This window comes from Coregonus lavaretus (assembly GCF_964263955.1).
Source record: "Coregonus lavaretus genome assembly, contig: HAP1_SCAFFOLD_4183, whole genome shotgun sequence".
Classification (NCBI taxonomy): domain Eukaryota; kingdom Metazoa; phylum Chordata; class Actinopteri; order Salmoniformes; family Salmonidae; genus Coregonus; species Coregonus lavaretus.
In genome coordinates, this window is record NW_028156341.1 from 1 (window position 1) to 13,641 (window position 13,641).

The 13,641-nt window shown below is 43.4% G+C and overlaps 2 protein-coding genes across 4 annotated transcripts in view; one reads left to right on the forward strand and one right to left on the reverse strand.

Moving 5' to 3' along the window:
• Positions 1–116: 116 nt before the first annotated feature.
• On the forward strand, positions 117–4,546 carry LOC311126447 (solute carrier family 22 member 18-like; the record flags this gene model as incomplete). The annotated part of the gene is made up of 7 exons (XM_084200443.1): positions 117–297; positions 388–500; positions 744–854; positions 1,221–1,321; positions 2,731–2,855; positions 2,957–3,072; positions 3,312–4,546. Coding segments are annotated over 7 exons (935 nt in total), but the record flags the coding sequence as incomplete, so codon positions are not given.
• The window catches only part of LOC311126448 (cysteine--tRNA ligase, cytoplasmic-like), a 31,326-nt gene continuing 22,223 nt past the window's right edge, over positions 4,539–13,641 (reverse strand). For all 3 annotated transcript variants that reach the window (XM_084200445.1, XM_084200446.1, XM_084200444.1), the window contains 13 exons: positions 13,337–13,425; positions 13,100–13,221; positions 12,754–12,995; positions 12,343–12,472; positions 12,109–12,212; positions 11,011–11,108; positions 9,827–10,016; positions 9,299–9,367; positions 7,753–7,834; positions 7,561–7,641; positions 7,320–7,447; positions 6,775–6,858; positions 4,539–6,676 (listed from right to left, as the gene is read on the reverse strand). In XM_084200445.1, coding sequence (XP_084056571.1) covers positions 6,560–6,676; positions 6,775–6,858; positions 7,320–7,447; positions 7,561–7,641; positions 7,753–7,834; positions 9,299–9,367; positions 9,827–10,016; positions 11,011–11,108; positions 12,109–12,212; positions 12,343–12,472; positions 12,754–12,995; positions 13,100–13,221; positions 13,337–13,425 — 1,536 coding nt within the window. In that variant the 3' untranslated portion in view covers positions 4,539–6,559. The remainder of the gene's footprint in view (positions 6,677–6,774; positions 6,859–7,319; positions 7,448–7,560; positions 7,642–7,752; positions 7,835–9,298; positions 9,368–9,826; positions 10,017–11,010; positions 11,109–12,108; positions 12,213–12,342; positions 12,473–12,753; positions 12,996–13,099; positions 13,222–13,336; positions 13,426–13,641) is intronic.

Genomic DNA, 13,641 nt, shown 5'->3' on the forward strand with positions numbered 1-13,641 from the left:
TACTAGACAGCCCTCTAACAGATCCTATAGGATCTACTGTACTAGACAGCCCTCTAACAGATCCATATGTGTCTCTCTATTCCCCATATGCTCCAGCGTAACTAAAGCGTGAATAGATGTATGTATAAGTCTCACTTGTTGTGGTTCTCTCCTCCTTTCACCAGGAGCCCAGATGGTAGTGGCTGACCTGACAGAACCTGACAAGCGGGCAGATGCCCTTGGCAAGTTGGGCCTATGTTTTGGCATTGGCATGGTTGCCGGCTCCACCTTGGGCGGTACACTCAGCACACGCTATGGGTGAGTGAAGGAACCTCAATGCTCACCGATTCTAGCCCAATCCGAGAGCTCGAATTTAGCAATGTGATATCCCTGATCTGCCTTTCCCAGGGAGACATTTGCGGCTTGTGTAGCTGCTGGTGGGAGCTTCACCAGCTTACTGTTGGTTTTCAAGTTTATCCCCAAACACACTAAAATACAAGCTCCACAGGACAGCACAGACAGTAAGACTCTACACCTAACTCACAACACACTATTCAGTCTCTAAAGGGTGTGGGTGTGTGTGTGTGTGTGTGTGTGTGTGTGTGTGTGTGTGTGTGTGTGTTTGTGCGGTGCACAAAATAACGTTTCTGCTTTGTCTGACACGTATTATGGCCTGTGTGATGTGGGGGACATCATGATGTGTGGTATTTGACATGCGACTTCATATGTGAGTTGCGTGTGACGTGTTGTCCTGGGTTTTGCAGAGAAGAGCAATGCCAAGTCAGTCTTTGACCTGGGAGAGATCACCAGACTGATGAAGTTCCCTGGCGTGGCCAAAACCTTCCTGGTCAAGATCATGTCAGGTTTGCCATCAGGTGGGTGTCCTCCACTATTTGGATTTCTTAGTTTAGACTCATCTGAGGGAGAACTAATCACTTAGCATGAACGTGTCAGTGTAGAACTGTAACCAGTGATGTAGTGACGGGAAAAAGCACTTAACACAGTTCACATACCTATTTTATTTGGAGAATAGCATTTATGCACGCGTTACGCAAACCAATGTTCAGCGTTTAACAATCTTAATAAACCAATGTTCAGCGTTTAACAATCTTAATAAACCAATGTTCAGCGTTTAACAATCTTAATAAACCAATGTTCAGCGTTTAACACGTTATTGTCTTTTTAGTGTGTCTGTGTTTGCATTGAGTCCTTTTTAACAACCTCTAGGGATTCTGTCTCAGGTATCTTTCAGGTCATGTTCTCTGTTATCGCCATGAACTTCTTCCAGCTGGAGCCACAGCAGAATGGATACCTGATGGCCTACTTTGGGATCGTGTCAATGGTATGGAGCAGGGATGCTCACGACACTTACATTAAATCATTTAGCAGCCGCTCTTATCCAGAGACACTTTCATTATATTTAGTCATTTAGCAGCCGCTCTTATCCAGAGACACTTCCATTATATTTAGTCATTTAGCAGCCGCTCTTATCCAGAGACACTTCCATTATATTTAGTCATTTAGCAGCCGCTCTTATCCAGAGACACTTCCATTATATTTAGTCATTTAGCAGACACTCTTATTCAGAGACACTTCCATTATATTTAGTCATTTAGCAGACACTCTTATTCAGAGACACTTCCATTATATTAAATCATTTAGCAGACACTCTTATTCAGAGACACTTCCATTATATTTAGTCATTTAGCAGACACTCTTATCCAGAGACACTTCCATTATATTTAGTCATTTAGCAGACACTCTTATTCAGAGACACTTCCATTATATTTAGTCATTTAGCAGACACTCTTATTCAGAGACACTTCCATTATATTAAATCATTTAGCAGACACTCTTATTCAGAGACACTTCCATTATATTTAGTCATTTAGCAGACACTCTTATCCAGAGACACTTCCATTATATTTAGTCATTTAGCAGACACTCTTATCCAGAGACACTTCCATTATATTTAGTCATTTAGCAGACGCTCTTATCCAGAGACACTTCCATTATATTTAGTCATTTAGCAGACACTTTTATCCAGAGACACTTCCATTATATTTAGTCATTTAGCAGCCGCTCTTATCCAGAGACACTTCCATTATATTTAGTCATTTAGCAGACACTCTTATCCAGAGACACTTCCATTATATTTAGTCATTTAGCAGACACTCTTATCCAGAGACACTTCCATTATATTTAGTCATTTAGCAGACACTCTTATCCAGAGACACTTCCATTATATTTAGTCATTTAGCAGACACTCTTATCCAGAGACACTTCCATTATATTTAGCAGACACTCTTATCCAGAGCGACTTAGTTAGTGCAGTCATCTTAAGATAGCCAGGTGGGACAACCACATATCAGTCATAGTAAGTAAATCTTTCCTCAGTAAAGTAGTTATCAGCTAAGTCAGTGCTAGTAAGAAAAGGTGAGTGTTAGTTTGTTTCTTTTATACACTCATTGTGCCTCTAGACCCTTTTTATTTTGTAGTATTTTGCCCCGATGATGATAAATGAGCGATGAAGTTGTTTGTGCGTCAGCTTGACTGGCGATCAGTGTTCACCACATTATTTGACCACTATATTCCTGGTTAGGACAACAGGATGTATTTACAGTAATTAAAAGTTTAGATTGGCTAAATTCTCCTGAAATCTCCAGGATATCCAATCCCTTCCCTTGTGGGAACAGAATTTTATAGAGCAACTCTGGTGAGAAATTACCTTCTTTGGTCTCATTTTTCCAGGTCATCCAAGGAGGAGTGATTGGCCGGCTGACAGCAAGGTACTCTGAGAACTCACTGCTTCTCCTCTCCATCGGCATGTCAAGTCTGGTGGGCTTGGCTCAGGTACAGAGGATTCATTTCATCTTGTGATAAATGCAGGGTTGTATATAAATTCATTAGGGCGCACCGCAGCAAAACTAAAGAAAAATAAATAAAAAAATAACAGCACTTGGACAGGTTCACATAGTTCCTCCGAACTGTTCCAGTTCTGCATCATCGTCCTCCCCATGATGTTCGCTCTCAGCGTGTTCAACGTCATCACTGACAGCATGCTGACAAAGACTGTGCCTTCCTCAGACACCGGTGAGACAATTAAGCGCTTCGAACACGTATTTTGAGAAATGTGAAGCGGGGCATCAGTTAAACAGTAAATCATTGCCTAACCTAACTTAAAAAAAATAAAAAAAACTTTGCCACCTTCCGAGGGAGAGTCACACTGGTGTTGTCGTAACATTCTAAAATAAACAGTTTAGCATTTAAGTGCAACTTCTGTCTGTTTGCTCTAGACATTTTTCTGATTGGTTCTCTTCACTCTTCTGCAGGCACGATGCTGGGGCTGTGTGCCTCTGTGCAGTCTCTGCTTCGCACCATCGGGCCCACGATTGGAGGCTTCTTGTACCAGAACTACGGAGTGGCCTCTTTTGGCTTCATCCAGTTTGTTGTGAACATGGTAGTGTTTGTGTTTATGCTTAGGAACATGGACAGCAGCAAAGATGAGCATAAAGAATGACATTCCACGGACTTCAATACAGAGGGCATTTTAAAGTGACCTATATATAATTTTGTATTATCAGAGAATTCAATTATATTTGTATACTGAACAAAAATATAAATGGAACATTTTCAAAGATTTTACTGAGTTACAGTTCATATAAGGAAATCAGTCAATTGAAATAAATAAATTAGGCCCTAATCTATGGATTTCACATGGCTGGGAATACAGATATACATCTGTTGGTCACAGATACCTTAAAAAAAAGTAGGGGCGTGGATCAGAAAACCAGCCAGTATCTGGTGTGACCACCATTTGCCTCATGCAGCGTGACACGTCTCCTTCTCATAGAGTTGATCAGGCTGTTGATTGTGGCCTGTGGAATGTTGTCCCACTCCTCTTCAATGGCTGTGCGAAGTTGTTGGATATTGGCTGGGAACCACGCTGTCGTACACGTCGATCCAGAGCATCCTCAATGGGTGACATGTCTGGTGAGTATGCAGGCCATTGAAGAACTGGGCCATTTTCAGCTTCCAGGAATTGTGTACAGATCCTTGCGACATGGGGCAGTGCATTATCATGCTGAAACATGAGGTGATGGCAGTGGATGAATGGCACGACAATGGGCCTCAGGATCTCATCATGGTATATTTGTGCATTTAAATTGCCATCGATAAAATGCAATTGTGTTCGTAGCTTATGCCTTCCCTTACCATAACCCCACTGCCGCCATGGGGCACTCTGTTCACATCAGCAAACCTCTCACCCACACGACGCCATACGCGTGGTCTGCGGTTGTGAGGCCGGTTGGACGTACTGCCAAATTCTCTAAAACAACGTTGAGGTGGCTTATAGTAGAGAAATTAACATTCAATTATCTGGCAACAGCTTTTTTGTCCCCAGCACAAGGTGCACCTGTGTAATGATCATGCTGTTTAATCAGCTTCTTGATATGCCACACCTGTCAGGTGGATGGATTATCTTGGCAAAGGAGAAATGCTCACAAACAGGGATGTAAACTAATTTGTGAGAAATAAGCTTTTTGTGTGTATGGAACATTTCTGTGATCTTTTATTTCAGCTCATGAAACATGGGACCAACACTTGACATGTTGCGTTTATTTTTGTTCAGTGTATACTGCCGTCAGCTTATATTGTCTTTAAAATGTGAAATATACAGTATATTGTATATTTGAATACTGTACTTGTGATTTGCTGTTCACTAAACAGTAACATTTGCTTACTGGAGATGCCACTTAAATATTAAATCCTTTGTTGATTCTGCAGATGTGATTTTTGTGTTTCTGTTGAACAGAAGGTGTGTGTGGACAATAAACCCATCTTTTGGTAACTAGTAGATGGTCACTGCTGTAGTTGTTAGCTCTATGGAATCTCAATTTAATATTTGTTCAACCATTTCAAAAACTGAAGATACAAAATACATTTTTGGTTTAAAATTATTATTTTTCATTTAGTTTTTCTTCAAAGTCTCACATTCCATATTCCTATCAAGATGTCTCATCCCTCTATCGATTGTTGTAACAAGCCTAACACCTGCTCAAAGCATGTTATTTTGTCACATAAAATACCAAAAAACCCAAGAAGGCCACTGTAACATATTTTTCTGTAATCATCTCTGCATTGTAATTGTGCATTAATTCAACTTCATCTATCAACTTCACTGTCCTCAGTCATAATATCAGAATACAAAAGGAATGATATGCAGTCACGATGGGGAAGAGGGAAATGAAACCTCAATGGACGGCTGTATGACACGCTGCCAACCAATAACAGCACTGTGAATAGCACTTTGCAGTGGAGAGCCAAAACTAGCATTGTGTGACTAGAGTCAATCTACAGCACATGGAAGCCAAAGCCAACAGGGTTTCAGAGGTCTCATTTTCCCTTTGAATAGACAAACTGTTGCCTACAGGGATAGTTCACCCAAAGGTCATAACGTTTTCAGCTTGCAGGTTGTCTTCGGGCCAGGGAGTGGCCACAACTACGAATAGTAGGTTATTATTACTTTGCTAAAGCAACCACAGACTAACATTAGCATCGCTATCGATGACCCCCAGACGTGGTTTTACGCGAAGTTCATTTTGTCACGCAATTTAGTTAAAGCTTAAACAGGTGAATCTGAGGTTATCAATACCAATCTTAGCCAGTGGTAGCTGTAGGAAAGTAACTGAATCCGAACCGTAGTTGCAGTCAATCACAAAATAAGAAAGAAGAAATGAATCAATTACTGATTTTGATTGAACCAACCCTTTAAGTGTCCCCATGGAGTGCAGTGCAAAGGAACCCAGGTTTAGTGCCAAGGTTTTACAACACTGGGAGAGTGGATGCACCTCAATAGTCTAATGCGGTTTCATCTCCTCACCTGATAAAGGTGAGGAGACCATTCTTAAGACAATTGAAACACACCCAGTGTCTCTCTGGCCTCAGTGTCACCAATACTCAGTCCCTCCAGGAATTCGCAGTGATTTTTTTTTGTGGTATTTCCTGGAGAGAAAAAAAATGCTTGATTTTGCTGCTGCAAGTCTGGCATTTTGCATGGCAATATACAATGATTTAGTCCAATTTTGTCACAAAATGCGCTGATGAAGGAAAAAGTTTTTTTTGACGTGTGGCTTGATTGAACCCTATTATGTGGTGATGTGAGATGATTGGTTGAAATTGCGAGCACTTTTTGTACTGTGGTGATGGGAAAATGTTATGCGATAATATTCCGATGATTTGACTGCTTTATGCGAAAATAATGCGGTGATTGGTCAAATTTGCAAGCCTTCACATAATCTGCAGGAAATTGTTGATTTAGCAAGCAAATAAATTATTGGAGGAACTGAATAACGACATATGAGGACAGAACCGTCGCTATGGGCGGAGGGGCGGAGCAGCGTCCTCCAGGGGCGCGTTCAGCAGGATGCAACGTTTTGGAACGTTCAGACAGAAATATGCTATGTAGAACCAACATGCTTCTCTGACGTGTAGATTAAGGAATCACGTCGGCGCCAATAGCGGCATCACTATCTGCAGCGTTCGAGAACGTTTGGCAACTGAACGTGACCCAGGACTCTCAGCAGCCATTCTGATACGCTTGGTGCAGTTTCTCCTGGGCCTCGTAGAGTTTCCGCAGCTTCTTGGCCTGTCCCTTACTGATGTCCTTCCCCTCCACATCAAGCGTAGGGAAACCCTGTTGGAGGAGAAGAACACGGCTGTTAAAACACTTGATATTCAATAAAGCCTTGTAGCCTGAAGATATCAAGGAGGTTACAACTGGTTTATATTTACCGTTTCATCAAAGCAGGAATACTTGTCTGTTTCAGAGCGGAACATATCACATGGGGAGATTTTCATCTTTGCCAGTTTTGCCAACTGTGATGAAACAACCATGAACAGAGACACATCAGTATACCTACATCTAGACACGAGGCTGATAACATTATTACTGCTCTCAGATCAGTTAGCAGAGGGGACACATCAATATACCTACATCTAGACACGAGGCTGATAACATTATTACTGCTCTCAGATCAGTTAGTGGCGGACTCGGAAGACAGTGGTCCTACCATATATATATATATATATATAAAATCAAATTTAAATGTAATTTGTCACATGCGCCGAATACAACAGGTGTAGACCTTACAGTGAAATGCTTACTTACAAGCCCTTAACCAACAATGCAGTTTTAAGAAAGAATACCAAAAAAATAAAAATCACAAAAAAATACAATATAAAATAATACAAAATAAAAGTAAGGAGTCTAGATGTATATAACCCGTTTTAGCACGGACATGGCCATGGAGGACTTGTTGCTCTACGGTCCTACTAACCTCCTGCTCCTGCTTCTTCTTGGCAGCCTCCTCTTTTTTGATCTTCTTCTCGTCCTCCATCTTCTTTTTCTCATTCTTCTCCCTCAGGAGCGTTTCTTTATCCACCAGCTTCACCACCGTGGGAAGGCCTGACAACGACAAGATAAACACAGTCACGACTCTGGCTGCTACTAGTTTTTGTTGATCTATAAAAAGCAGTGTGTGTGTGTGTGTGTGTACATATTGTGGTCAGTGGCTTTACCTTCATGATCTTCTAGACGCACCCCCAGCTCAGGTAAGGTGTCATCACGGACCCCGTCACACAGCTGTAGCACCTCTGTCACTGAGAACACAGACAGAGTCGGTCACCACGGCTACAATCCTCACATCTCCAGCAGCAGGCAACCGTGTTCAATGGCATTTTTCTTTGAATAACTTGGGAGGAAGTATTTACCGTTCTGTTCTCTGGCGATTTTGCGAACAGATTCTCTGAAGTCTGACAGCACCTTCAGATAGGGCATCACCGTGTTCTCCATCTGCAAGCAGCCTCAGTTAGCTTGAGTGGAAACTTACACAGAATCGCAACGTCTATGAGATCACGGATATAATAATAACAATAGGATTTATTTTTAAATCCAAAGTGATTTAGTCATGCATGCATACATATGGGTGATCCCGGGAATCAAACACACTATCCTGGCGTTGCAAGCGCCATACTGAGCTACAGAGGACCACTACAAACTCTGAGGAGAGATGCTGGTGGCTAATCCCAACAGTATAGCATGTTGAAAGGTGGCTAATCCCAACAGTGTAGCATGTTGAAAGGTGGCTAATCCCAACAGTGTAGCATGTTGAAAGGTGGCTAATCCCAACAGTATAGAATGTTGAAAGGTGGCTAATCCCAACAGTGTAGCATGTTGAAAGGTGGCTAATCCCAACAGTGTATCATGTTGAAAGGTGGCTAATCCCAACAGTATATCATGTTGAAAGGTGGCTAATCACCAACAGCGTAGCATGTTGAAAGGTGGCTAATCCCAACAGTGTATCATGTTGAAAGGTGGCTAATCCCAACAGTGTATCATGTTGAAAGGTGGCTAATCCCAACAGTGTATCATGTTGAAAGGTGGCTAATCCCAACAGTATAGCATGTTGAAAGGTGGCTAATCCCAACAGTATATCATGTTGAAAAGTGGCTAATTCCAACAGTGTAGCATGTTGAAAGGTGGCTAATCCCAACAGTGTAGCATGTTGAAAGGATGCAAATCACCAACAGTATAGCATTTTGAAAGGTGGCTAATCCCAACAGTATTGCATTTTGAAAGGTGGCTAATCCCAACAGTATATCATGTTGAAAGGTGGCTAATTACCAACAGTATTGCATTTTGAAAGGTGGCTAATCCCAACAGTATATAATGTTGAAAGGTGGCTAATTACCAACAGTATTGCATTTTGAAAGGTGGCTAATCCCAACAGTATTGCATTTTGAAAGGTGGCTAATCCCAACAGTATTGCATTTTGAAAGGTGGCTAATCCCAACAGTATATCATGTTGAAAGGTGGCTAATCCCAACAGTATTGCATTTTGAAAGGTGGCTAATTACCAACAGTATTGCATTTTGAAAGGTGGCTAATCCCAACAGTATTGCATTTTGAAAGGTGGCTAATCCCAACAGTAGATCATGTTGAAAGGTGGCTAATCCCAACAGTATATCATGTTGAAAGGTGGCTAATCCCAACAGTATAGCATGTTGAAAGGTGGCTAATCCCAACAGTATTGCATTTTGAAAGGTGGCTAATCCCAACAGTATAGCATGTTGAAAGGTGGCTAATCCCAACAGTATAGCATGTTGAAAGGTGGCTAATCCCAACAGTATATCATGTTGAAAGGTGGCTAATCCCAACAGTATTGCATGTTGAAAAGTGGCTAATCCCAACAGTATATCATGTTGAAAGCACCTCGACTGCCAAGAAGCAACCTGGTATCTCCAGCTCAATACTTACATCCACATGCTGACCATCTCCTCCCACTGGGAATCCAATAGGCTCTGACCCTTCAATGGCCCCAAAGGTCTACAACACAGACAGGGTTAGAGAAATTGATCAGAACAAAAAGGATGTGGTCTCCTGATCAGTAAAAGGACTGAACAGGTTTCTATCTTACCGCTTAGCTACAGTGGTGTAAATATCACGTGACCCGTTTTCACTTTCTACATCGCTTGTCATTTTTAATACTGAATGTATTCACAAGATTTATGTGATGGCGCCGTTGTTTCGTCATGAGATGGCTCATTCAAATGGCTTTATCTTGCACAGCAGACTTCAGCTCTAGTCTTGTGAGTGTAATACTGGGATGTATTTACTAGGAACCAAACAAAACCAAACGTAATGAAAGAGGGAGGGGACTGAATTTGTCCAATAGAAACTCATTTTTGGTTGAAAAAAAAACATCTTGCTATGGTGCAAAACATTTTGCAACAGTGTGCAATTAATGAATACACCCCCTGGTATGCTGCACAAGCTCTCCCTCACCTTGAGCATGTCAGTCAGGTAGAGAGCGATGCTCTTCATCAGCATGCGGTTGGGCTGCAGCTTGGAGCTCTTCCTGCTGGCTATGTAGGTGTTGCTCTGGGTCACCAGCAACCTCATCTCCTCCATGGTGCTGCGCGTGTCCACGTTGTCACACAGCGCCTCATGGACTGCTGCCTTCCTCTCATAGAAACTACAGACAGGGACAGTGGAGGAGTGGGCGGGGTTTACCCTCATAGAAACTACACAGACAGGGTCAATGGAGGAGTGGGCGGGGTTTACTCATAGAAACTACACAGACAGGGTCAATGGAGGAGTGGGCGGGGTTTACCCTCATAGAAACTACACAGACAGGGACAATGGAGAAGTGGGCGGGGTTTACTCATAGAAACTACACAGACAGGGTCAATGGAGGAGTGGGCGGGGTTTACTCATAGAAACTACACAGACAGGGATAATGGAGGAGTGGGCGGGGTTTACTCATAGAAACTACACAGACAGGGACAATGGAGGAGTGGGCGGGGTTTACCCTCATAGAAACTACACAGACGGTCGATGGAGGAGTGGGCGGGGTTTACTCTCTAGTCTACACAGTGAGCTGCATACAGGGGGCAGTCATTCAGAGCACATGATGAAGAGGTACTTTATTTGAGGACTCCCTCACACCTGCAACACAGGGTTGTCATAAAACATGACATGGAATGACAAACGACTACTAAGGTTACATCAGCACTCTTTACAAAAATTCTGTTATGAAGCTTGAACCACTGAAACCTTATTGAAGGCTCTGTCGTAGCCGGCCGCGACCGGGAGACCCATGGGGCGGCGCGCAATTGGCCCAGCGTCGTCCAGGGTAGGGGAGGGAATGGCCGGCAGGGATGTAGCTCAGTTGGTAGAGCATGGCGTTTGCAACGCCAGGGTTGTGGCTTCGATTCCCACGGGGGGGTATGAAAAAAATCAAATAATGTATGCACTAACTGTAAGTCGCTCTGGATAAGAGCGTCTGCTAAATGACTAAAAATGTTTTAAAAAATGAAGCCTTCAGATGTATAGATTTTAGTGTGCCATGCCTCGTTAGAGGTTTCAAAAAAGGTCACTCCAGGCCAGGTGCCAAGTGACCACATAACGAAAGGCATCATTACCAAACCTGATCGTTAACACCAGGCTGGTGACGTTTCTCCCCTCACCTCTTGTTGAGCTCCATCTCGGCTGCCTCCCACTTCTCAAACTGTCCGGTGATGTCACAGGGAGCTCGGAGAATGTCTTTGACGTTGAGGAAAAACTCCTGTGAGGAGAGGAAGAAGAACCTCGTGGTCAGCGGACTCGAACAGGTGCACTGAGTCCTTCGAGCCGGATAGAAGAAGAAAACAAACTATTCAATGACAATAAAACACTCCTACACGAACATGCTAGCTGTTCCTGTAGACTTCCAGTCATTGCGCTAACGCTAGTTGGCAATGGCTCAGTCAGGGCCGGCGCCAGAATGAATCAGTTGGACAGGCATTTGGACTTCCACAATTTATTTGACCGAGACGCACGCCAAGAAGTATCTGAGCGAGCGAAACAGCGCCCCTCTGTCTCAGTATGTGTAGCCCATGTATCTGATGATATCTGGCCAAAAAGAGTATGGCATGTCATAATTTTTTTTCAATGGATTTTATAGTAAAGACATGTAATTTAACTGTAAACATGTATTACCTTTTAATGTGGCATGAACACAAAAATCAGTCATGATGTTTTCATCCAATTGTCAAACAAATCACTTCAAAAAGTAAGTTACCTTCGTACGTTCGTCCCAAATAATTACAGCATCCGAACAGTGCACCGGCCAACTTTCCTTCAATTCACAAGTGTCTGAAACCATCTGACCGGAGAAAGCATCCGAGCGAGCGAAGCAGCACCTCTGTCTTACTATATGTAGCCCATGTATCTGATGGGGTCTGGCCCAAACAATGATGACATGTTATACTCTTTTTGGCCAGATAGCATCAGATACATGGGCTACACATACTGAGACAGAGGGGCGCTGTTTCGCTCGCTCTGATACTTGTCAGCGTCCATCTCGGTCAAATAAATAATCAATATTGAAATATTTGATTTTAGAGGGGCAAGGAGGTACGTTAGGGCGGGCCAGGCCCCTCTAAGACCCGCCCATAACGCAGGCCCTGGGCTCCAGAAAACTACCTTCAAACTGCACACAGAGACATAAAAGGGCTTAGCTGCCAAAATGTCAAACTACACCCCTTTAAAACTATAGAGGTGCACCCCTGGGCTAGATCACTTACATTCAGGAATTTCTCATAGTGGACAGCTGACTCCATGGTGTTGGGGGAGTAATCCAGGGTGTCCTTCCAGGAATGCATCAGGAAGGCTAGACGGAGCTGCCGAGCTGAGGGGAACACACAGAGAACAGCTGTTACCTTGCACGCAGACGCCACGCACACACACAAATACTCCTGACACCCACATTGACATAACATAAAGCCATTGTTTTTGTGGCTACTGAGAAGTCTCTTCACCTGTGTTCTTCGCCAGGGCATCCTTGATGGTGATGAAGTTCTTGAGAGATTTGGACATCTTGCAACCTGCGATGGTCAGGTGACCAGTGTGCAGGAAGTAGCGAACCCAGTGGTCGTTCTCAAAGTAAGCCTGCGTGGACCAAGTATCCTGCTTGTTATTCCACTCGAATACTACGGTTGCGTTCCAATTCCCTACCCTTCTCCCCGAAGTGTGCACTCATTCACTTGCCCTTGTGGACTTTATAAGGAATGAACTGGAGTAAGAAATATGCTGCTACTATAGCCCATGCTCACGCCTTCCAATGCTTTCAAATCCTAGAGGGGGAGTGAACAAGTGCACACTTGGGAGTGCACAAAACGGACCACCGTCCATGTCATAGAAACAGATCACTTGAGACGAAAAACTCTTACCTCGGACTGAGCCAACTCATTATCGTGATGGGGGAATCTGAGGTCAAACCCTCCCCCGTGGATGTCCATGGATTCTCCCAAGATGGAACCAGCCATAGCGGAACATTCGATATGCCAGCCTGGCCGTCCCTTTCCCCAGGGCGAGTCCCAGGACGGCTCCCCCGGCTTAGAGGCCTTCCACAGGGCGAAGTCATTCTGCGACCTCTTCTCACTGAGCTGGTCTGCCGAGACACTCAGGTCTCCTGCAGGCCACAGTGGACAACCAATGACTCACATACATTGTAGCCCTTTGTTTGTTTGTTTTTTAAAGCGCATTATAAATGATTGATATTATCATTGTCATTACCCTCTCCCTCCTGCAACGCTTTCATGTCACCGACCGCTTCAGGTACCAGCTTGCCGTACGCATGCTTCTGGCTGGTGTCAAACTTGGCTGTGTCAAAATAAACGGAACCGTTGGACTCGTACCTGCCGTCAGGAAAATAAAAATAACCAGAGTGAGAGAGAGATGAACAAAGACTTGTTTTAAAACTATATAGGAGGAGGGAGGCCTGACTGATAACGCAGACAATTTCTCCCTTACCCAAAGCCATTGTCTAGGATCTTCTTCACAAAGTCCACGATCTCTGGGCAGTACTCGCTGACCCGGGTGAGTACGTCTGGGGGAAGGACCTGGGGGTTGCACACAGAACAGGTGGGGAAATCAGTGATTTACCAATCATCATCAGATTGGCACTAGAAAAGTAGTAATTTTAATAGTAAAATATGATTAACAATTAGAAATATTAAATGTTACATTACTGCATGGTTTAAATCATAGGGCCCCGTGTTTTTGCACAATCATGTGAAATAATATTTGATCCTGTGTTTTAACCCTTTTCCAGAAAT